The sequence below is a fragment of the Dasypus novemcinctus genome, chromosome 24 (assembly GCF_030445035.2).
Source record: "Dasypus novemcinctus isolate mDasNov1 chromosome 24, mDasNov1.1.hap2, whole genome shotgun sequence".
NCBI lineage: Eukaryota > Metazoa > Chordata > Mammalia > Cingulata > Dasypodidae > Dasypus > Dasypus novemcinctus.
The window spans coordinates 40,816,084-40,841,408 of NC_080696.1; the positions used below are offsets into that span (position 1 = coordinate 40,816,084).

General features: G+C 45.8%; 1 protein-coding gene across 3 annotated transcripts in view; it reads left to right on the forward strand.

The window, feature by feature from the left end:
• The window catches only part of MANBAL (mannosidase beta like), a 49,442-nt gene extending 25,277 nt beyond the window's left edge, over nt 1–24,165 (forward strand). For all 3 annotated transcript variants that reach the window (XM_004466584.3, XM_071211700.1, XM_058287064.2), the window contains exons 2-3: nt 7,336–7,544; nt 23,229–24,165. In XM_004466584.3, coding sequence (XP_004466641.1) covers nt 7,395–7,544; nt 23,229–23,336 — 258 coding nt within the window. In that variant the 5' untranslated portion in view covers nt 7,336–7,394 and the 3' untranslated portion in view covers nt 23,337–24,165. The remainder of the gene's footprint in view (nt 1–7,335; nt 7,545–23,228) is intronic.
• The last annotated feature ends 1,160 nt before the right edge of the window (nt 24,166–25,325 follow it).

Below are 25,325 nucleotides of genomic sequence, written 5' to 3' on the forward strand. Positions count from 1 at the left end.
TAATTCCATTCCCTTCAGTCCTGGTCAGTAAGAGGGTGACTGAGAGAGTTGGATCTCTTTAGTCCCTTGCTGGCTCCCTTGGCAAACAATGGTGCAGCTCCTCCCATCCTGGCTGGACGAGCTCATGGAACATGGGAGACCAAATTTGTGGGCCAAAAGCTGAATCAGGATTAGGCTATCTCCCTCTCTCTCACCTTTCCTGGCGGAATGGGGTGGATCCCTGTGGCCCCCTTGTCTGTAGCAGCTAGTCTGAGGCCAAAGAATTCAAAATTGTCTGCTTGTAGGGTGGGGTAGGGTGAGGTAAGTGTGCGACTGCTGTTTCATCTCTGCTCACATTGTTTCCACTGAGATTCTTTTCCTGTGTACCTCTCTCTTCTGGGTAGTGTCCAGCCTTCTACTGGTGTCCTAAACTCTAGAACATTTCCCAGGCCTTTTCTGTCATTCCTCTATTTTTCTGGAAGGAGAGAGAGTCCCGTGTCTTTCTAATCTTCCATCTTTCCAGAAATCCTGCATTTATATATTTATACTCTTTTTTTTTTTAAAGTAGGTACAGGGGATTGAACCCAGGATCTCATATATGTGAAGCAGGTACTCAACCACTGAGCTACAACTTCTTCCCCATTTCTTTTTTTCCTATCTGACTATGTCATTGTCTTTTTGGTGCGCCACTTCACTGCTTGGGAGGGGGGAGCTTTGCGTCTCTCTGTGCCGCGTGAGGGCCTTGTGCCTCACCGCGTAGGTCTGGGATGCCTTTTTTCTTTTTTTTAACAGGAGGTCCCGCGCCTCAAACCTGGGTCCTTCATATGATAAATGGGAGCTCAATTGCTTGAACCACAGCTTCTTCCTACTTCCCTATTTCTTCAGGGAAATTGATCTGTAGTCTTTGTCTGGCTTTGGTAAACCTGTGCGCACAGAATGAGGTAGGAAGTGTTCTCTCCTCTATGTTTTGGAAGAGCTTGAGAAGGATGTTTTAAACCTTATTTATATGTTGGGTGGAATTCACCAGTGAAGCCATCAGGTCCTGGGCTTTCTTATTGAACGTTTGTTGATTACTGATTAAATCTCTTTGTTCGTTATAGGTCTTTTCAGATTTTCTCTTTCTTCTTGAGGCAGTTTTGATATTTTATGTGTTTCTGGGAATTTATCCATTTCATTTAAGTTATCTAATTTGTGACATATAATTGTTCATAGTATTCTCTTAAAATCCTTTTTATTTCCATAAGTTCCGTTGGAATGTCCCTGCTTTCATTCCTGATTTTAGTAATTTGAGTCTTCTTTCCTTTATTCCTGGTCAGTCTAGCTAAAGGTTTGTCAGTTTTGTTGAGTGTCTGTGTGCTTTGAGTGCCTCTACTTCGATGGAATTCCATGAAGACAGGGACTAGATTAGTGATGGGCATATAGTTGGTGCTCAATAAATAATTGCCCAGTTAGTGAATATCTCACAACACTATTGCCTGTCCTTCATGAAATTGCCTTCCACATTTGGTGATAAGTGAGTATGTACTTTTCATTGTTTTCTGATAGGGCTATGAGATTACCCTGATGTATAAAACCTCTACCCTCAAGCAAATCTGGAAAACCATAGGGCTCGAGTCATTGGGGTGGTGTCCTACCAACACACAGGAAGCCCAGCTTTGCCTTGACACACTGCGTAAACTTCAAGAAGCCCCACAGCCTCGCAGCTCTCTGCCTCCTCCATTGTTAAATGAGGCATCTGCTTTTGCTTTAAAGGGAGGTGCGGGGGGGGGGGGGGGGGGGGGGGAACAGAGACAACTCATCACATACCAAAGATTCCTTAGTTAGATTCCTTAGGACAAACTCAAGATACATACAAGGGTCCCTGCTGTCCAGGAGCTTACAGTGGATCAAATTAAAAAACAGTAGACTCTGGTGTAGTGTTTCTCAAACAATAAGAAATACAATTTAAAATTTTGATCCAGAACATACATACTCGGATGAAGATGGATATAACTGAAAAAAAAAATCTTCAAAACATAGTTCCAGGGATCTGAGGTGGCACAGGAGAATGATCGCCTCTCTCCCACTCCAGAAGGTCCCAGGATTGGTTCCCAGAGCTGCCTAATGAGAATACAGGCAGACACAGAAGAACACATAGCAAATGGACACAGAGAGCAGACAGTGGAGGGAGGGGGGAGAAATAAATCTTTTTAAAAAAAAAAAAAGCATAGTACTGTGCTTAATAATGTGAGACACTGATATTTTTTAGTGTCATTTATTTCATTAAATGAAAGTGCTGGATAGAAGAGAAAGAGGAAAAAAAAGTGCTGGCTGCAGCCCACTAATTGATTTCTGTGGCTCCATAGTGGGTCACACAGCCTGTAGTTTGAAAGCCATTGGCCTAGTGGGTAAGAGTGAAGGCTCTGGAGGGACCAGCCTGCCTGAGTTTGAATGTGGACTTTGCCACTGACTAGCCAGGCAATTCCTGGGTAAGCCACCTGACCTCTCCCAGCCTAGATTTCTTCATTAGTAATACCCACCTTCCAGAGTTAGCTGTGAAGATGTGTGAGCTGCTGCCTGTAAAGTGGTCTGCACAGCACCTGGCTAATGGTTCACTCGCTGCTGCGGCAGCTGCTGCTGCTGCTGTAATGGCAGGGGAGCAAACCAGTCTAAAGGATGAGTAGGACTCATGTGACTTATATGACCGAGAAAGGAAAACCAAAAAATACTGACAGGTAGGCTAGGAAGTAAAAAGCACAGATGTGAGAAAACTAGGTGAGCATTATAAAGCATACTATATGTATAGCGTCTTTTCTGTTTTCCAGAACCTTTTCACAACCCTCCAACCTCACTCCTCCCCTGCCTGCGTTGTCTAATATGGGAGCCTCTACCACATGTGACAATTCATGATTAAATTCATTGAAATAGAATACAATTAGAAGTACAAGTCCTCATTCCCACTAGTCACATTTCAGTTACTCAATAGCCACATGTGGCAGGTGGCTTTTGTATTGGAGAGTACAGATAGAGAACATTTCCATCATCACAGAAAGTTCTGTTGGATAGCGTTTCATTAGAACCTAATAAAAGTCTTGGAAGTAAATAGGACATGGATTTCTCATTTTAAATTTGATTAATGTTTCAGTAACTTTCCAGAAAATTAAAACTCGCAAGCCCTACACCTTAACAGCAACTATTTACATTTTCCAGTGGTTCTTTTGAGCTTTAGCCACATGAAATCACAGTTTGTACATGGTTGCAATCACAGTGTTTATATTATTGTTTACTTTTCAATTAATATTATTTTGCAAACACTTCCCACTACCCTGATATACTGTGTTTATAATTGCTGTTTTAGTGGGAGAAGGGGCTATACCATGATGCATCATTAATTGGGTTAACTGCTTCTTTATTGTCGGACACTTCAGTTGCTTCCTGTTTTTTAGTATGAATAGCCCTACCATGAACTTTTTCTTCTTTTGAATTGCTTCCTTACTCTAAATTCTAGGAAGTGAATTGTTCAGTCAAAGGATATAATCACTTTTATGGCTCTTGTTATATATTGCCTGCTTGCCATTAAAAAATAGCTTTAAATGCATTATTGCTTGGAATAAATATTGTTGCTTAATGAGAACACTAAGTCTCTGAGAGGTTAAGGGATAGGCCCAAAGTGTAGCCACTTGCTGATAGAGATAGGGCTTGTTCCCACATTTTCTTACTCCTGGCTCTCTCTTTCTATTGTACTATTCCAAATATTCATAACAATGTTGCTATTGGTAACACTAATTAATGCAGGTATTGATAGACCCTGTAGGCATGTTACAATTTAAACATGAAGCTTGGGGCCAAAGCAGTTTTTCAAAGTGAATGCTTTATGAGGTGCAACCTTACAGACAGGAGAGCATTCTTGGTGTTCCCATGGCGGTGCCTTGCAGGGGCTGTGTGTTTACTCCAGAGAAGCTGGAATTCACTGCAGGGCCAGTTTATGAGCCACCCCAAACAACCCGCCTGGTTTCTTAGTGTCATACCTTGTATTTGACCAAAAATGGTATTCCTGAGCTTGATGTCCCACCTGATTCACCGCACTTGGATCCAGATCATGTTGGGTTCTTTCCAGAAATCAAATCCTTCCTGGGTGGATGAAAGTCTGCCAGCTCTTAGAATTTTGAACAGAACAGTCCTCAGACTTTGATAGGCATTCCCGAAGAAGACAGAACTAATCTGAAAAGTGGCCATCTTTTCTAAGTGACCGGGTTGAAAGGGAGATAATATGCCTTTGTGTAAGTCCTGATCTGTCTACTTAAAGGTCATTTTTATTATCACTCCTTCATTTTAGAAAAATGTTGCAAAGCAGTGAAGCAGTATATCCATGCTAGAGGAAGGTCTTTGAGATAGAACCTTTAGCTGAGGGGGCCATTCCATAGCAATAGAATGTAGGTCACATGTATAATTTAAAGTTTTCTAGTAGCATTTTAAAAGCTTTTAATTAAAAAAAAAAGAGTCAAGAAACAAGTAAAATTAATTTTAATAATAGATTTTATTTAACCTAGTGTTTTAGTTTCCTGACTGCTAAAACAATCAGCATACAATGAGGAGGCTTAATCAAGAGGAATTTATTGGCTCACGGTTTTGAGGCTAGGAGAAGTCTAAAATCAAGGTTTTCTCCTTGACAACTACTGTACTCTAGGAAGAGCTGTCAGCAGTCCTTGGTCCTTGGCTTCACTTTTCACATGGCGATGCACATGGTGGTGTCCTCTTTCTCCTCCAGGTTCCCTTGACTTCCAGCTTCTTTGTGCTCTCATGGCTTTCTCTCTCTCTGTGTCTGAATTTCATTCTGCTTTTTTAGGACTCTCGTAATCCAGATTAAAACCCAGCCTTATTCAGTTAGGCCATACCTTAATTGAAGAAACAGCTTCAAGAATACTCTTTACAATGGATCCACAGGCATAGGACAGGGGTTGAATCCTATACCTACTTTTTGCCTTTTGTGGGACACATGATTCAATACCAAACACTCAAAACACATACATACATACATATATATACACACATATACATATATATATATATATTTTTCATACTAAGTCTTTGGAATTGGGTATGTGTATGTGTGGTTTTTTTTTAAGTAAACTATTTTAACTTAAAAAAACAAAATAACAGACAAAAGGCAATTTAGCAAATTATGGCAGCATTACTCTAAAAAATTCTGCCTAGGCATATTTATCTCATTTAATCCTAAAAACAAAGTCAGTTGTGTTCAGAAAGATACATAAATGCATACAGATTGGTTAAATGACAATACCTTGTTAATGAAGAAAATGAAGGAAAAAACCATATTCATATATATATATATATATTTTTTTTTAAGATTTATTTATTTTATTTTATTTAATCCCCCCCCCCCCGGTTGTCTGTTCTCTGTGTCTGTTTGCTGCGTCTTGTTTCTTTGTCCGCTTCTGTTGTCGTCAGTGGCACAGGAAGTGTGGGCAGCGCCATTCCTGGGCAGGCTGCACCTTCCTTCACGCTGGGCGGCTCTCCCTACGGGGCACGCTCCCTGCGCGTGGGACTCCCCTACGCGGGGGACACCCCTGCGTTGCAGGGCACTCCTTGCGCGCATCAGCGCCGCACATGGGCCAGCTCCACACCGGTCAAGAAGGCCCGGGGTTTGAACCGCGGACCTCCTATGTGGTAGACGGACACCCTAACCACTGGGCCAAGTCCGCTTCCCTATATTTTTAATCTTTAGCATTGATATAGTACCTTCTTTGCCTTTGCTACAAAAATATTGCAGCTTTACTGTTAATCATAGTCTGTAAGTTATATTTTTCCCATGGGTGTATTTTTCCTGAGCTTTTTTTTTTTTAAATATTTTTATATTGAAGTTTTTCATACATGAACATACATAAACAATGAGTATACAGTGAAAGTTGAAAATTTATAAAACCAACATGCATATCATCATACAGCGCTCCCATACATCTGCCCACCACAGGTGTGTTTTTAACAACCATCTCAGGTAGGACTAGCTTCATTTCATGTGCTTGATAGCCACATATGCTTCATGGCCACAATATTGGATAGCACATATTTAGCAGAAAATTGCACTGGCACAGACCTCTGAAAACACCAAGGGCTTTGGAGTTAAGTGGGCAGGATCCAAAATAAGTTTCTTTCTTATCATGGGTGCTGTGATAGGTGGGGAGCAGTTCTTTCATACTAGAGGGGGGAGGAGGATGGCAGACAAGAAAGACTTGCTAGGAGGTGACACTTGAGCTCAGCTGTGGAGGAATGGGGGAGAGGGGAGGGAGGGCGTAGTGGGGAGGTTACCCAGCAAAGTGGGAAGGTGCATTCTTGGCAAAGTGTTCTTACAGAACCACGGGTAATTGTCTCTGCTAGACTAGGGTATTAGGAGTGGGCGGCTCTGGTGGAAGGAAAGGCTAGAGAGATGGGTGGAAGCTGGACCTTCCGCCGCTGACTCCCACTGCTTCTCTGGTGCATGCCACCAGCATTTCTTGTCTGGGTTATTGGCAATAGCCTCCTCACTGGTCTCCTTGGGTCTACTGTCCTCCCACTTCTTTGTCCTCTGCAACCCCATCTTCAAAATGTAAGTCAGATCATGTCACTCTGCCCAAAACTTTTTTGTGGCTTTACATTTTATTTAATCTATAATCTTACCTCCTTCTACTCTCCTTCCTGATCAGTTCTCTCTGGCCATATTGGTCCCATCCCCCTCCCTTGGGCCCTTAACAGTTTCTTTTCTCTCTGCCTGGAATATGTTTCTCTCAGATATTCAAATGGCTCACTCCCTCACTTCACATCTCTGCCACTTCATTCCTGTCTCTTCTTCAGAGAGGCCCTTCCTGCCACCTCATATAAAATAAGGTGATGCCCTTAAGTTTTTTTCAAAACAGTTATCACTACCTAGCATATATATATATATATATATATATATATATATATATCACATCTTGGATTTGTTCATTGTCTGACTCCCTAGTGAGAATGTAGTTTCCAAGAGAGCAGGAATTTGTCTGATTTGCTCACTCTCATTCCCACAGTACTTACTGTTCAATAAATATTTGTTGAATGAATTACTGGATGAATAATGAGTGAATCAGCACTACCTGAAACATAGCAGGCCTTCAGTAAATGTATGTTGATTTGAACTTTTTGTCCAAGTGTTTCACTTTCCATTTGTACATACAAAAAATTTTGAAAGAATGCGTATAATGACCTTCAGTATATCTTCCATTTAGGTTAAACAATGAACATTTCAGCACAATTGCTTTATATTCTTGCATCTATGTGTTTGCATTTGTGAATGCTGAACCATTTAGAAGTCTTTGCAAAAATATGACACTTACCATTTGCATTTAGGGGTTGGCCCTAGAGAGCAGTGAGTCAGAGGAGACCTCAGGCAGCAGGTGGCTTGTGCCATGGCATCCGACCTGGACTTCTCACCTCCTGAAGTACCTGAGCCCACTTTCCTGGAGAACCTACTACGGTATGGACTCTTCCTGGGGGCCATCTTCCAGCTCATCTGTGTGCTGGCCATCATCGTACCCATTCCCAAGTCCCACGAGGCGGTGAGTCCTTCCTGTGAGCCTCGGCTCCTCTGGGTCCCAGGTTGGGTTCTAGGTTCTAATAGTAGATACCACAGCAGCCAAGATCAGCGGGGACTAGGCTGCAGTTTTTGATTAAGCATTCCCCAGAATTCCCACTAGTGGCATTGATCCTCATGACTGGTGCTTTATTTGTTCATGCATCTGTTAATGCAGGTATTTATTTAGTGCCTACTACATGTCAGACTCTGCTGAAAGATGTGGTGCCTGCCTTCAAGGACCTTCAAGTCCTTCAGGACTGGCAGGTACCGAACAAGATACTCCTATGTGCTCCCATGAGAGCACATTACCATTAGGGTGTATAACAAAGTGGAAGACCTGACCTTACCCTGGGGCAGGGGCTGGGTGTCTTTCCAAGGAGAACGTATTTGAGCTAAGCCTGAGGAGATGAACAGGCTTCTGCCTTGTGAAGTGGGGAGGGGGCTAGGACAGTATTCCAAGGAAAGGGCAGGTGCAAGGGAGCCAAGGAGTAAAGAAATGGGCTAGATCAAAGACCCAAATGAAGGTGAGTATGACTGGAGCACAAAGGGAGGGGAGCATGGTAAGAGATGCAGCCTGTGGAGTGGGCAAGCCCAGGAGGGTTTTATTTATTATTATTATTATTATTATTATTTTCCACGAGGGTTTTAAGTAAGATAGTGACATGATCAGATTGGTTCTTTTGGTGTTTTGACGCTGAAGTCTTTTTTATGTTGTAACTATATATTCTCCTTCCACTACCACCTTTTCTCATGACACTGATTTGTTGGAGAAAGCAGGTCATTTGTCATCTCCAATATCCGTATGCAGGACTTGGCTGATTGCTTCTTAGGGTATTATTTAACGTCTCTGTCTGTTCCCCATATTTCCTATCAACTGAAGTTAGACCTAGAGGCTTGATTCAATTGAGATCAGGTTATGTGTTGAGGATCCCTCAGTGCTGTGTACTTCCTATTGTATGTCCTCAGCAGGCATATGGTGTCTGTCATATATTTGGTGATTCTAGGATTGATCAGTGGATTCAGATGGTGTCAGCTGATCTTGCCATCATAAAATCTCCATCGCTTTTTCACGTAATGCTTTTAGCATCCATCCATGATCTTTGCTGGGGTATAGTCTCAGGCCAAAAAGAATGACAGAGAAATCTTAAATTTCATTCTTAATCTTTTAGTTATTAGTAAAAAATAATATAGTTATTTTTACACTACTATAAGTATGTTTTAGTATTGTTTTCCAATAACGTTAACAAAAATACTTAACTTGCTTTATCCTACAAAATACTTATAAAGTAAGGTTGTACAAAGTACTGTGGTTAGTAATTCTTTCCTCTCTCTAGGATACCATTACCCTGACATACAGTTACGTTTTTTTTTTTAGATTAAAGTTTATAGATCACAAGGAATTTTAAGTTAAAAAACATAAAAAACAAAAAACATAAGAGGTTCCCATATAACCCACTCCCCACACCCCACCACATCATTTTTGTAAATTGTATTTTTTTGAAGCTATATACATCACAAAAAAAATGTTACACTAAAAAATATAAGAGGTTCCTGTATACCCCTCACCCCCCGATCCCACTCCTCCCATACCAACGACCTCCCTCATCATTGCGGCACACTCATCGCACTTGGTGAACACATTTTGGGGCACTGCTGCACTATACAGAAAATAGTTTACCCTGTAGTTCACACTCTTCCCCAGTACATTCAGTGGGTTATGGCAGGATATGTAAAGTCCAGCATCTGATCCTGCAATATCATTAAGGACAACTAAAAATTCCCAAAATGCCCCCACATCACATCTCTTCTACCCTCTACCTGCCCTCAGTAACTACTGTGACCACTTTTTCCACCTCAGTGCTAAAATTTCTTCTATTACTCATCACAATAGTTTTTTAGTAGAATATCAGTAAGTCCACTGTAGTCTATATTTTATTCCTCCATTCTGTGGATCCTGGGATGGTGATGTCCTCTCCACCTCTAGATCAAGAGGGGGCTTAGATTCCACATGGATGATGGATGCAATTCCTCTGCTTACAGTTGTAGGCACTCTTGATTCCCCGTGTCGTGGTTGACCATCTTCACCTCCCTGTTAGCTGACCTGGGTAAGACCAACGAACCAGAGAGAAGGAGTTGCCACTCTGCTGAGGATCAGGGCATAGCTGGCACATGGGCAATCCAGAAATTCAAGTCTCCTGAGTATGGACCATCCTTAGTGCCAACCACAGGTTCAGTAAAAGTGACAGAAAAGGCATGTGTAGAAAAGTCACATCTGAGTCCATTTCCGTCACACTCAGGAGCACACATTCCAAAGTAGGGCCCTCTGACATGGCTCAGAGCTCCAAATCCATCTGCCATGACTATATACCCTGTGGATCTCCGTAGCCTTCAGAAGAACCAGTACCTAGGGTTGTAGCTACTTTGGCTTTTTCTAGGGTCCTGCTGAGGTGTGCATAAGCGTGACCCCTCTGGTGACCTCCCGACTCTTTTTGGAAGACTCTTAGCCATATCAACTCATTTGTCTTTGCCACTTACCCCATTTATTCAAGGTCAAAGAGCAGTTTTAACACTTGATCCAACATATAGGCTGAGATATTCTGCTGGTCTGAGTTGACCCTTTTATTCGAGGTCTCTTTCTAGTTGCTTCTCAAGTTAGTGATTGGTAGTAATCCTCGGCGCCAGGGAGGCTCATCTCCAGGAGTCATGTCCCACATTGGGGGAAGGTAATGCCTTTACATACTGAGTTTGGCTTAGAGAGTGGCCATATTTGAGCAACATGGAGGCTCTCAGGAGGTAACTCTTAGGCACCCTACAGCTCTAGACCTAGCCCATGTTTCAGGCACACAGGTTCCTAAGCCATAGTCATCAGTATCAAGGGCTCATTATTTGACCATCCTTCCTTGTTGGTCTTTGCTGTTGCACTTGGGCAGTTAGGCTAATTTGCTTTAGTTTGTTTTGAATTTTGGGGGATCTTTTTCCTGTTTTGTTTAATTTTGTTTTTTAAAATTATAACTTAATTATATAAAACATTTAATATTAAAGAAAACATTTATATAAAACATTTTCCAAAGTCAAAACTATATAGCAAGGTACATTCACAGGCGTTTATTTTAATGTTTTTCACCCTATTCCCTTCCTCCCCCCATAGGTAACCATTTTTATTATTTTAGTTTCTCCTTTGTTTCTTTTTGAAAACATAAGCAAATATTTATGTATGTATGTGGTGCGTGTATGTGTGTGTACTTGTGTGTGTGTTCATGTTTTCCTCTTTGATACACAAAAGATAGCATACTATTATTATACGCAGTTTTGCATCTTTCTTTTTTCACTTAACAATATACAATATACAATATATATTCTGGAGATCAAGATATCTTGGAGATCACCTGTCTTGGAGATCCTGCTTTTGCAACTGGGAGGGTGATGGGCATTTGTTGACGCAATAGGGAACTCTGAGAAAGGAGCAGGCTGGTGGGTGGGGATGGAGGAGGAGCAGGCCAAGCTCACATTTCAACAGGTGTTCTTAAGATGTCCAGGTGGTTCTGTCAATAGGCAGTTGGATTTCAGGTCTGTAGCAGGAGGAGGGTCTGGGCTGAATGTTGACCAACAATTGGGACTTGATAAGATATAATTGGAGCTCTGGAAAGGAATGAGGTCACCTAAGGAGAGACTAAGGAAGGAGATAAAAGGGCCCAGGATGGAGCCTTGAGGAGCTCCCACACTTTAAGGAACAGGTTGGGGAGAAGGAACAGCGAGCAAGGGGGAAGAAAACCATGGTTGAACATGGACAGGCTGGTGACCTCTAGGTGGTTCTGTTCATTTCCCATTTCTTATTCTGCTGTTTTGGGAAGGAGGTCATGATTGCAGTTTTTTCATCCACAATTGTATCACTCTTTAAAAATATAATCCATGTGCTCTTGAGCTCTGTTCCTCCCAGACATAGCATGCTGTTGGGTATTATAAATAACAACCATTTTTATTGTCATTGGCCACTGCTGAAGCCTGCTATAAGTCCCAAGGGAGGGAGGTAATGAATGTTCTTGTTTTATGGGCAGAGATATAGAGTCAAAGGTATGTGGTCTTTTGGAGAGCTGGGAAGTTGCTCAACTCCCATTGTGTGCTTGACCCTTCTGGGTGAGCGGCAGAGGCCTAGGTCAGCGCAGCAAACTTGTGAAAAAGGGCTGCCCTTTGCTGACCACTTTGAGGTTTTTAGTGGCTCAGATAGATTGAGGTCTGCTGAGGCAGGGAGTTGACAAGGAGCTCAAAAAACATTCTACACACACACACAAATACACACACACACTGCCATTTAGGGATTAATTTGGGACAACAAGCTAATCTTTTAAAATATAAATATGGTATATAACATCTCATTTTCATTTATCTTACATTTAGGGGAATAAGGCTCAAGTGAATTGCCCTCATAACTGAAGTGTACTGTTTTAGCTTTTTTTTTTTTCCTTTTTCCTTTTAAATGGATCAGTAGCAAAAATATACAATACTGTTAATTTAATTTTTTATTGGCATGTCAGGCCAACAAATGACCCTGAATTATGCAGGCATTCTGCTGCCAACTAAGGCTGCGATCCTTAGAGGTTGTGCTTAACAGTTAGCTGGGATTTGGAACTTGGAGGGGAATTTGGAGGGGACAAGAAGTGGCATTAACTTAGGGAAAGGGAGGAAGGGAACCTATGGAAATGAGGACAGTTTGTAGTGGCTCCAGGCATCAGAAGGGCAGTAGGGAGGTTCTGCAAGTGGAGAGTGGCAGAAGGTGGGAGAGGGGCAGAGTGGAAGCTGGGAGGACCCAGAGAACAAACTTGCTCTCATTGTCATTTTGCTTAGGGCAAAGTCATCTCTCTTGGCTGGCCTATAGAAACAAGGTTTATTAGTGGCTTTTGGGGTCAGAAGATAATATTTTTGGCTCCAGATGATGGGAAAGCCTTTGAAAAGCAAAAGAATGTCTTTCCTGTTGTTCCAGTAAGGCAATTTTTTTGCAACTAGCTTATGACTGCAGTACTTCAGTACTTAGCAGATTATTTGAAAGCTCTTTTGGGGGTAATCAGGGAAGAAAAAAGGATCACATACAAATGTTTCCCACCCCACCCCCTTCCTTTTCATAATAGGAGTGAGAACCAATTCGTAAAACTGGAACCAAAGTCCCTAGAATACTAAGCCAAATGAGAATATTTTCTCATTGACACCTCATTAAACTAAGACCCAAGAAAGTAAACATTTGTTTGAGCCTAATTGAGGCCTGGGCCACACTTAATCCAAGCTTTTTCTTGTAGACTGGATTCTAAAATATAAGAGTAGATCCTCACATTCTTTCTGTCTGGACCAGAGATGGCATTATGTCTCATCTCTCATGCCATGTCGGATAGATTGTATGGTGGCCATGGTGAAAAGGATTCTGGGCCTGAGCCTAGACTAAGTAGGAAAGAAATTGACCAGTGATATCTGTTGTGAGCCAAGGCCTAAGGAGCATGGTGCCCTTTGGGCTGGTCCAGGACTTTCCACCTGGTTGCCCATTCAACCACCTGAGGTGCTTTCGAAGGCCTGATTCCGTTTTCCCTGGGAGGTCTTGGATCAGTTTTTGTGTTTTTGTTTTCAAGGGCTTAGGTGATTCTAATATGCAGCCGCTGGTCTAGTCCTTAGACCAGAGGTTCTTAACAAGGGGTCCATGAGCTTGAATTGAATTCAAAAAACATTATTTTTGTGGAGATGTGTTGGTGCGCATTTGATATATTTATTAAATAATACACAGTATAGTGAGGACTTAGTAAGGGGTCTGTGGTTTTCACCTGACTGGCAGAGGGTTCCCTAGAACAAAAAAAAGGTTAAGAACCCCTGCCTTAGACCATTTTCCTGAAGCAGAAAGCCAATTTTGGGAGGACAGGAGGTATTCAGTTGTAGTTGTGTTAATTTTGAAGTAATAGAAGGACATCCAAGTGGGAAAAGGAAGAGCCAGCAAGAAGTTCGGGCTAAAGAGAGGTCTGGGAATTATCCACATGGAATTATTACTTGCAACCCTAAGAATGAGTTGCTGAGCTTTTCAAGGGAAATTAAGATTCAGTAAAGGCCTGAACTTGGGGACTGCCTAACCTACTTGAAGTAGTTTGTATGCAATGTAGATATACTGAAAGGATGCAGGCACTGAGCCCTGCATTTCAGTTTCTGGAAGGAATGGGAACCAGGGACCCAATTGCTCCCCATTTGTATCCCCAGAGAGGAGGGACCCTCCTCCCTTCCCCTCTCTGCATCTTTTACTTCTCTCACTGGGGCCCTGTTTCCTCTGTTAGGTGTCCCAGGGGTGAGATGAAAACTGGCGCCTGACAGCTCCCAAATTTTATATCTCTAAGCTGCATTGTGGTGGTTTGAAGCTGTATGTACCCCAGAAAAACATGTTCTTAAATCTCATTCATTCCTGTGGGTGTGTACCCATTGTAAGTAGGACCCCTTGATGAGGCCACTTCAGTTAAGGGGTGACCCACCTCATTCAGGGTGGGTCTTAATCCTATTACTGGAGTCCTAATAAGAGAATGAAATTCAGACACAGAGAGAGAGCCACAGAAGCAAGAAAGGGAAATCAACAAAACGCAGAAGAGGAAAGACCAACAGAACCACCATATGGCAGAGGAGCCAGCCAAGGATTGCTGGCAGCTGGTCTTCGGGAAGAAAATATCGCCTTGATGATGCCTTGATTTGGGCATTTTTTCCAGGCTCAAAACTGTAAGCTAATAAATGTCCATTGTTTAACCCAACCGTGTATATTAGTCAGCCAAAGGGGTGCTGATGCAAAGTACCAGAAATCTGTTGGATTGGTAAGGGGTGTTTATTTGGGGTAAAAACTTAAAGTTCAAGGCCCTAAAGAGTCCAGCCCAAGGTACCATAAGAGGTACTTCCTCATCCACGTTTGTAGCCACGTGTTGAAGCAAGATGGCTGCCAATATCTGCAAGGGTTCAGCCTTTTCTTTCCTCTTAAGTCTCTGTGGGCCCAGCGTCTTCCAATCTTAGCTGTAGGCTAGAGGGTTCGTTCCTTCCTGGGCTCAGCTGCTCTGGTCTCTTCGGGAGGTTGACTGTAAACTATCAGGTAAATGGCTCATCTCTCTTCCTGGGGCCGTAGGATCAAAGTGTTCTCCTCTTCAATGTCTATGGAGTTCTGTCTCTTCCCCTGTGTGTCTTTTTCTGTCTTCTTGATTGAGTGCCTATTTATATAGCCCACCAAGGGGGCAGGGACTCAACCCTGCATGCCCTAATGATGTGATGGAATCAAAGCCCTAATCTTGATTTATTCAAGTAAATATAAAGTCTTTGGATTTAAATCAATCAAAGGGTATCATGCTCAGAGGAACAGACCAGTTTACAAACATAATCAATATCTCTTTTTAGAATTCATAAATAATATCAAACTGCTGTACCATATCATGGTATTTGCTGTAAGCAGCCTAGGAAACTAAAACACACAGCTTCCCAGAGAGAGGCTGGCTTCTTGCTTGGTCCCAGTTCCAAAATCCCTGCTGAAGGAACTGTGCTGACCTCTTAGGTCAGGGGGGGGAGTCCTGTGGAATGACCTCTGGGGTAGGGGGAGGGGAAGGCCAATGCCCAGAGGAGCAGGAGTGCTGGGCGGACAAAGCTCTCAGTCCCCATTAGACTCGCTCTCTCTAGAGACAGGGCTGAGTAATGGAAAGAGGACCAAGAGAGTGACTTTGGAAAGCCACCAAGTCATCCAAGGAGTGCACACGTGAAACCCAGTGCCCACAGAGATGACTGAGAAAAGGCTATGAGATCTGACTGTGCCACATGCAGGCTGCTCTCCTTCAGGGCTGAGTTTCTTTAGAACAAAGTGCTGAATAGGGAATCCCTGGGCTCCTAGGATGTTCCTTGGATGGGCTTCAGAAGTCTGTGAGCTCTCTGAAATTATCTACAAATATGCGATGTTTATATGCTTAGGCATGTTTTCTGGGGAGATGGTCCAGAGCTTTTCTCAAAGTGGGATACATTAGTTTAAGGGAATGGGAGCCAAATTCCAGAAGTTTAAGGAGTAGGTAACAAGGAAGTAAAGATAGGGGGCTTGTGTCACCTCCCTTCCTGAAAGTTTCCCCAAGCTTACTTCCCAAATCTTTTGGATCAGTTTCTATACAGTACCCTGAGCATGAGTTGAGCAACTCATGTAACAGATAGTTGGTGACAGTTCATCTGGCAATTAAACATAAATTCTCCTAGTAGTGTCTTGATCCATCATTTAAATACTGACCATTCTAATCTTTTCATATGCTTGTGTCCATCTCCCCAGCCAGATGCCAGCTCCTAGAGGGCAGGTACCCTTACTTCTACTCTCCTGTCTCTGTTGATTGCCACAGTCTCTTCTTATCATAAAGGAGCCTCTTTCTGTTGAAAGGTCAGAAACTCAGCTCCAGCAGCTTCCCAAAAAAGAAGTTTGATTGGCTCTTAGAACCAGGAATTTCAAGGCACAACTGAATTCAGGGGCTTAAAAGGTCATCAGAACTGTTTCTCTCTGTCTCCTGGCTTTCTTGGGAGTGTTGGCTTCATTCTTAGGCCTTTTTTTTTCCTTTTTTTTTTTTCTTTTTTTTTTAATGTTAGATTCAAAAAATATGAGGTCCCCATATCCCTTCCACCCCCCTCACCCCACTCCTCCCATAAAAACAACCTCCTCCATCATCATGAGACATTCATTGCACTTGGTGAATACATCTCTGAGCACCGCTGCACCACATGGTCAATGGTCCACATTATAGTTTACACTCTCCCCCAGTCCACCCAGTGGGACATGTCCATACAATGTCCAGTAACTGTCCCTGCAGTACCACCCAAGTCCTGAAAATGCCCCCATATCACATCTCTTCTTCCCACTCCCTATTCTCAGCAGCCACCATGGCCACTTTCTCCACATCAATGCTACTTTTACTTCCATTACTAATCACAGTAGTTTCAGACTAGAATATCAGTAAGTCCACTCTAATCCATACTCTAGTCCTCTAATCTGTGAACCCTGGGAAGGTTATGTCCACTACACCTCTATCGAGAGGGTGCTTGGATTCCACTTGGATGATGGATGCAATTCTCCTGCTTGCAGTTGTAGGTACTCTTGGCTCCCTGGTGTGGTGGTTGACCTTCTTCACCTCCCTGTTAGCTGGCTGGGGTGAGTCCAATAAACCAGAGGGTAGGAGTTGCGAGTCTGTTGAGACTCATTCTTAGGCCCTTGATACATGTCAGGAAAGATGGCTGTAGCAGCTCCAGTCTGCTTCCTATCACTTATGGTATTTAAGAGAGAGAAGCCATTTTTCTGCCTATGTTCACTTTGTACATCTCATGGAAAGCCTCTGCTTGGCTCTGCTTGGTCCCATGCTCATACCTTGCCCCATAGGTGGGAAGAGGGAATGGGTACCATTTCTGGCCAGGCCCCACAGTTAGCTGCCCATTCCTGGGGCCACAGTGACTGAGAGTTTCCTCTTTCCCCCTGAAATCCATGGGAGAGGAAAAGGGCAGGGTCCCACTGGAGAGGGGGTACTGGGCAGACAAAGACAACAGATACCCAGCAGTGTGACCTAGAGGAGGAGATCTCACCAGAATTGATGGCAAGAGTGGTGGCTTTCAGGAAGCGGATGGGCTCAAGCAATTGGCCTTCTGCCTGCCACGTGGGAGGTCCGTGGTTCAGTTCCTGGTGCCTCCTAAAGAAGATGGCGAAATGACGTGACAGGCAGGCATGTCAAGCTGACACAACAGAGGACGCAACAAGAGACACAAGAAGAACAACATAATGCGAGACCCAACAAAGCAGGGAGCAGAGGTTCTCAGTGCCTCCTAAACAGGATGAGCAGGATGGTGAGCTGGTATGATGGCAGGCATGACGAGCTGACGTGACAAGATGATGCAACAAGAGACACCAGAGGAAAAATATGAGAGATACAACAAAGCAGCAAAGCAGAGAACAGAGGTTGCTTAAGGGATTAGGCACCTCCCTCCCACATGGAAGGTCCCAGGTTCAGTTCCTGGTGCCTCCTAAAGAAATAGGATGAACAAACACAGCAAGTGCAAGCAGTGAAGTGGGTGAGAGAGAACTAAAGAAAATAAATCTTTAAAAAAAAGAAAATGGTGGTTTTCAATGTGATGGCCACGTAGACTTCCCTTTCAACCAGGAAGCCCTGTAGTGTCTGGAGCCCTGAAAAGGATGACGCCTTCCCATGGGGCAATGGGACAGTGGTCTAGAAGGTCAGGTCCTGTTGGAAATTTTTGCAGGAGGGTCTTGATTTTAAACGAGGCCCCTGGTTGCCAGTGAGGGCTGTCATGATACGTAATTAACTTTGGCAAGCATACCCAATCTCAACGCCACAGGGGACAGTGTACAGAGCAAACTTTGTGATTCTACGCTGTATTTTTTTTAAGCTTGGGAAGAGTTTGCAGGTGAATTAGGTGGCAGGTTTTTTGTTGTTTTTTAACTTAATAAGCCACTCCTGAAAAATTGCTACGTGGTAATAGGCAGGGTGAGGGTATAAACATGCTCCTGCCAGCCCCTGTCCTTGAGATGTATACCGGCTTGTGGGAGAGACGGCTGGACATCCAAGGAGCCACAGACCCATCGTGGGAGGGCCAGCAGCGTTGTGCTGAACTGAGCCTGGAATCAGCTCCCCAAGGCTGTTCTTTCTAATCACAGCTTTTCTTGCCTGCCAAGAGTGTCCTGGACTCTGTATCTCCGTTTGCCTTGTTGAGCCCACATGGCTGGGCCTCCCTCACACCCTGCTTCAACTAGTCGTGTCCTCCTCTCAAGGCCAGGGCTAGTTCCATCTCTGTAAGGTTTTCCCTGCCCCCACACTGCTGAGGCCTTGGACAGGAGTGGCTCAGTGAAACAAGTAAGAGCTTTAGCATTAGGCAGACATGTCTAAGTGGCAGCCCATCCTCAGTTTTCTGAACTGTAAAGAGCTGTTGGAGGATCAAGGTATGTGACGGTACCTGAGCATAGCATCGTTTTCTTTCCTTGGGCCATTTTTGAGATGTGAGTGGGTTTTAGTTGGTGTGGAATAACAATTTTGGCCTGATTTACAGAACTAAATCCACACTGAATTGTGTAGTGGAAATCATAAAGTTCAGTGCGCCTTCCCTGTTGGGAAAGATCTGATGTACTGTGGCTTGGATGTGATTATTTGAATTTGATGAATAGCAGCAATTTTCTGGCCTTGTGAGTGACTGTGTCCACCAGTGACGTGTCCACAGGCGAAACATCCACAGACCTCTCGAGGAGGTTTCCTTTCTCACTCGACAGTGTGATTGCTGAAGACACTTAAAATTTGCTTCAGAAGAGATGGTGGTCCCAGGTTGAAAAGATGAGGCTGTAAAGTTTCAGTCTGCCTTCCGCCTGGCTTGGGGAAATAAAAAGGCAGCCGTTCGTTCAGAGTCGTTCGTGCCAGCTTAGAACTTGGCTCCGCAGGCTCTCTGTGTTGCTAGGACCCCAGCGTCTGGTGTGTGTGTGGAACAGCCCCCTTTGCTTCCCCGCAGCTTGAGGGGACGCTAGCCGTGCCTCCCTGGGCCAGTCACTGAGTCTCCATGATCTTCTGTAAAACGGGGCGCACGGTGGCTAGCGTGTCAGGGTGGTTGGCAGGGTTAGTGAACTGATGCTTGCAGAGCACCCACATGGTACACCGCCTCTTCTTCGTTACCCGTAGCGCCTGGCAAGGTACCTTGCATCCAGTGGGTGCAAAGGAACAGGTGATGAACGCTGATCACCTCTCCAGAGGACGAAAGGGAATGAATGGAGTCTTGGAAGATACAGGCTGGCCAGAAGCCCTGGGTGACAAGAGTGGGGGCATGCCTGGAGACAGGGCTGAGGCTGAAGTGGGAATGACCCGGGAGGCCACGCTGAGCCTTTTGGAATTCGTCCATATGAAGGGGGAACCAGCAGCATTTTCACAGCAAAGACAGACATGATCAGGACTGTTGTTTTTGTTGTTTTCTAGAAATAGACTGAAAACAATGTGGAGAATGCGGAAAGTGCAGTGAGACGAGGGAAGGGCAGCATTACCTGTGGGAGGCTAATGCAGTGAGGGGCAGGCGGGAGACTGTGGGGCCTGCACCATCTGCAGGGACTGGGGGAGTCTGGAGCCCTGTGGAAAGGGGAACGGAGAGGACCTGGGACAGATTAGGTGTGGGGGCATGAGAGAATGGTGAGAACTCACGAAGGACTTGGGATGTTTCTAGTTTGGGTAACTGGGTGGGTGACAATGCCAGAAACGGAGATGGGGACGAGGGGGAAGACATCATCCACGCAGGTGACTTGATGACTGTACTATGTACGCACTTGCTCCTGTATACAAGAACGCGTGACTCGCGGAGCACTAACCTCGCAGAGCACTGACCTACTTTTCTGACTCCTATAGCAACTTTAGTCACAAAGGGGCTCTGAATAACCCATTGACAGACGCTAGAACTAGCTGTTCTTGTCATTATTTGGTCACCTTGTGGTTCTGGGGGCTGCTAAATGGAAAAATTTCACAGTTAACCAGACTTGAGGTTTCCCTTAGCCCCAAGGTTCCCAGGAAACCAGGGAGAGCAATGCGGTGTATGCATTAAGAACTTAAGTTCAAATCCTGGCTCTGTCACTCACCATTGGGTCCATAAGCAAGTCACTTAACCTCTCTGAATGTCTGCTCCTTCATTTATAAAATGGCACTCACGATGGCATTTTGTGAGGCAAAAGGAAGATTATGTCCAGAACACAGAACACACAGGCATATTGTAAATAATCAATATTAGCAGCTCTTGTTGCTCTATTATTCTTAGTATTCTCATTGTTGCTACTACTACTGCTATGTCTAGCCATACTGTGGGGTTATGTAAATGGGGGCTTCAAATCTGCCTGTGTCCTCTGTGCCCCTGGAATCAATGAAGCCCAGTTTAGGTGGTATATTTTCATGGGGATAAACAAAAGTGAAGTTCCCAAAGATTTAGGAGCCCTTGCCTGTTTCATTTTATTCATTCAGCAGCGGTTGAAGCTTTGCCAAGGAGCTCATGGGCTAGTAGGAAAGAGCAACATGAAAGCATGCATTTATGGTGAAGTAACTGTGGTATGAATAAGGTTCCTGGACATATTGGGGGATGGGAGGGGGGTGCGCCCTGCTGGGAGTGGAGGAGCAGAGAAGGATGGCTGGACAGTGAGTTGGAGTGTGTCCTGGGGCTGGGTGCTCCTCTTGGCAGAGGTGATCCGTGGAATGGGGCCTGACCTACTGTGGGGCATGGGGAGGAGCCCACAGACTGGAGAGAAGGCTCCTTGGATGCCCTCCCAAGTGGGGGACATGAGGTCGTGGGTGACAGAGAACCACTGGAGGGTTTAAGGCAGGGGTGCAGTGGTTGGGTCTGCACTTGAGAAAAATGCCCTTGGCAGCCACGTGAGGAGTAAGGTAGGGAGAGCTGGAAGCCCAGCTGGCGGTGGGCAGAACTCAAGTAGGGACGTTGATGCTGGAGAGCAGCATCATCAGGACTTGGTGACCTGTTGGATGGAGGGCAGGAGGGAGCGAGTGGGGTCCCTGAGATTCTGGCTGCTCTGCCTGTGAGGGGAGCGGGGGGGTGGGGCGGCTGGCCTGTGGGAGGATTCTCTCTTGGTCTGGGACAAGTTGAGTTGGAGGTGCCTGGAAGACTGCCAGGCCCAGTCTGGAGTTCTGGGGTGAGACCTCTGGAGAATCTGGGCCCTGAGGAGCTCAACAGGATGAGAGAGGGTTTGTGGCGTGAGGGAGGCTCTAGGGACAGAAGCTGGGTGCCACCATTTCTGTGGATTCCCTGAACCAGGCCCTGTTTGAAAGGCGCCCAGCTCTGGGCTCACAGGCATGGAGTCCCCGGAGAACCAGGCAATGGCTGTTCTCTCAGGGCCCGCGTGCCCAGGGGCGCTCAGGGACAGACTGCTTTCCCCTGCCTGCAGAGGTACGGCCTTGGTACGCGTTCATGCTCCCAGGGCCTCCAAGCACATTGTGCCCTGCTAAGTTTGCCTTAAACACAAGCCTTGCCTTTGCAGAAACCAGAGCATGCAGGGCCAGGCTGGCTCCTCTGAGGTTTTGTTTGTGTGTTTTTCTAAAGGGCTAAATAATCATTTTTTCCCTTGTCACATAAACAGTACCAGCTTGGGGGCGACACAGGGGTGGGGCTTAGCATCATTCTGTCTATTGGCAGGAGAAGGCTCAGCAGGCCGGGAAGTCCAGGCTGCAGTTGGGGATCTGGCCAGGGAGGGGCCAGGCCCTCTTGCTGTCTCTGAGAGATCACTTCATGGATGCCTGGAGCTGGACTGGGCCTTTGTATCATATGGCATCTCTTCTGGTTAGCGGGGCAGGGTGGAGAGGCGATGGTAAGAGGAAGCAGACAGACTTCTAGACTGGACCCTGGGTGGGGACTGTCCCCTCCCCTGGCCCTGGGCCCTCCTCTTCTCTGTCTCAGGCAGGGGCTTAGGCCAGGGGCTTACCAGGCAAGCAAGGAAGGTTAGAGAGCAAAGCAAGCTGGAACTGGGGGCTGACAAATGAAACCCAGAGGAAATATTTTTCTCTTCCAGAGGAAGTATGCCCCACCTCAGCCTAGTCTCCTTTTTGTTTTCCCATTTTTAATAAAGACTCAGACACTGAGAAGCATTTCCCTGCCATAACGCCTGGGCAGCAGGCTGTGCGGGCCCCGGGGAAGGCAGGCACCAGAATAAAGGGGCAGCCGTGTGGATCGTTGTCATGAGGGAATGTGGGGCACTGTCACTGGATCTTTCAAGTTTTTAGAAGAAGCCAGAAATCCAGATCTAATAAGAAACCTCCCAATTGGCTCAATTAAAAAAACAAACACACGCAGGCCAAGGTGGAATGGGGCCAGGGCCAGACCAACTCCTCTGGCGTCCTGCTTAGCCACAGCACACTGAGTTGTCACCCGGAGGAGAGGAGAGGACTCTCGACAGGAGCACGTGGATTGTGTTCAGCGGTCCCTCACGCGAGCCTGTCCACTGCCTTGAATCCCCTTTCTATATCAGCAAAATAAAGGCCAGGGAGCATGAACGATTTTGAACCTTTTTAAAACAGCAGAACCTCTGGTTAAGCTAAATTTTACATGGAACAAGTTGCAATGTACAAACAGATAAAAAACAAAGCAGTTCTTGTTGAAAGGAGAGTGCCCTGCCCTCAGTCACAGCAGATATGGTGTGCGGTGACTGCCCACCTGCCCCACCTGCCTGCTGGCTGCTCCTGCCCCTCCCAGCCAGGAGTTCTACAGGCTGAGTGGGAGAGTGGCAAGGCCACAGGAGGACTGCTCCCCAGCCACTCCTTGCCCACACTCAGCCGGATCCCTGCCACAGGGAGACCAGCCAGCTACTGGGTACAGACGCCACTTACTGGGTGATTTCCATGCATTTTTGCTTCCTCACATCTGCCCTCCAAGGTGATTCCATTTCCCAAGTGACTAAATCACTTGTGCCTGGATGCTACCCTTCCCCGCGCACACCTTTACCCTCCATTGACGTCTGCCCTGCTGCCCTAGGCAGTCCCACACACATGTGCCTCCTGGGCCCAGTAGGTATGGTTTTCATCCTTTGTGTTTTTGTGGCGTGCTTCAGTTTGCAAAGTCTCTTCAGATGTGACCTCGTTTTGTCAGCCTCAGGCTTGATTGATCTAAGCAGGACTTTTCCTTTATCACTGTGCAGGAGGCAGAACCATCTGAGCCCAGAAGCGCTGAGGTGACAAGGAAGCCCAAGGCTACTGCTCCTTCTGTGAACAAGAGGCCCAAGAAGGAGACCAAGAAGAAGCGGTAGAGGAGGCCTGCGGAGTCGGGCAGGCGAGGCGCGGGCCTCGGGGAGCAGCCCTCCTGGGAATCGACATCCTGTTCCCTCTCTCCACCCCTGGCTGAGGGTCTGAGGGGGCTGGGACACCCTCTGACCACAGAGATCTGGACAGTCATGACAGTCCCCAGCCCCCAGCTGAGCAGACCACCACTTCCTCTTCCTCCGGCTTTCGTGACAGTTTAGAGAATGTGAACACTGTATGAGCAAAGATTGTATTGGGAGGTTTGTTCAGAAGTCAGGGCAGCTCACAGAGTTAAACTTTCTTACTTAATCATTGTGTCCAACCTTTAGTCATGCACCTTTGTGGATTTACACTACATTTCTGGCATCATATCTAATGTGGATAAGCACCGCCCTCTCCAATTATCTGTGTACCTTAGCTCTCCTGCTAATCAGTCTGCCTTGTCTCTGCTTGTGCAGACAGAGCCAGGCCTTGCCTCTTTGCTTAGATCAAGATGCCATGGCTGCCACAGCGTCAGTGATCCCAGTTGCTGTGACAGCCTGCTCTGCCTGACTTGAGAGCAAAAGACCTGGGTCAGCCAGTAGCGCCAGGTTCTCCTACATCGGGTGGAAGAGATTGGGCTGAATGAACGCATGTTTCTTAGGCACAAACTTTCAGAGCCTCTGAAAGGGGAGCTTGTCTATCTCAGACCAACCTCTTTCCAGCCATCCCACATTCAAGGGGTACCTTTCGGCTTCTACTTGTACCGTCCCCCTCCCCCTCCACTCTCTTATCTTCTAACCAGTGAGAAAATGTTTGGGGAAGTAAAAGTCAATAAAAAACTGTTCCAGTGCTGAACCTGCCTTTGTGTTGTCTGCCATTGGGGAGCAGGGAATCCTGGGTTCTTGCCTGGGGTGAAGCAAGGGCTCAGCCACAGAGAAGTGAGCAGTGTGGGCAAAGATGGTCCCAGCAGGGGCAGTTTTGGCCAGTGCAGCTCAGCTGGCTGAGCCATTCTGGGACAAGTTTTCAAAAAGGGTACAGCCAACTGCTTCTTAGTCACTGGAAACACTTTGTGAATATCCATGCGTGTGTTTCCACTGACTTGAGAAGAACCAAGTGCAATATCGTAGTAGTCCTCACATGGCTTGGGGTGGGTCACCCTGGTCTAGTCATGTGCCCTGAATCAGCTGCCAAGGAAAAGCCCCAACCGGTGGTAACTCAGATTGGCTCAGCTTGTTAACAGTTCACCAAAAGCTTTTCCAAAGGTTGCAAGAACTAATGAGGAGGAACTTAGGGGTAAGTGTGTATCAACTTCATTTTATAGATAGGAGACTAAAGTCCAAACTGCTGAGAGTGCCCGAACTGGGAGGTGGACCCAAGTCCATGGCCCTTCCTTGGTCTGTAACAGATATTTAGTGGTGTCAATAGGCGTGGTCAGGTGGGCTCCCCGCCATGCTGTTGGGGCTTGGAAAGATCTCCCAGCACTGTAGGTTTCAGGAGAGAGTCTAGGGACTGGAGCATCTGCGTAACAGAGTGCCCGTCCTGGCCAGACACTAGTATGAGAAGGGGCTTTTGCAAGCATTTACCAGGTCTCTTAGATGATGGGCACTTGGCATGCCAAAGTAAGGAATTTCCCTGTAACCCACAGAGCATCTAGCCTAGAGGGAGACATGTCAACAGGCCCGGGGTGGGGATTTCCTCAGCAAGCTGGGTGGAGGGGCACCCAGTCCTGGGCAGCACACTCGGCAGAGGGGAGCCCAGTGGGAGTTGAGGCTTTAGGGAAATCACGCTATGCCTGGGCTAGACCTCTAGAGCAGACCTGCTCCAGCTTCCTGGGGGGAAACAGCCTCTAGCTCACAGGCACTGCTGCCTAGGTAGGCCCAGCTCCGTTCAATTGTCTCCTCAGGCTTTGATGTCTCTCTTTGCCAGAGAACAGCACTAGGAATCAAGGGCCATCTGCGCTCCTCCACAAGCCCTCATTCACACCTACTATGGGTGGGGTTTGCAGGACTTGGCTC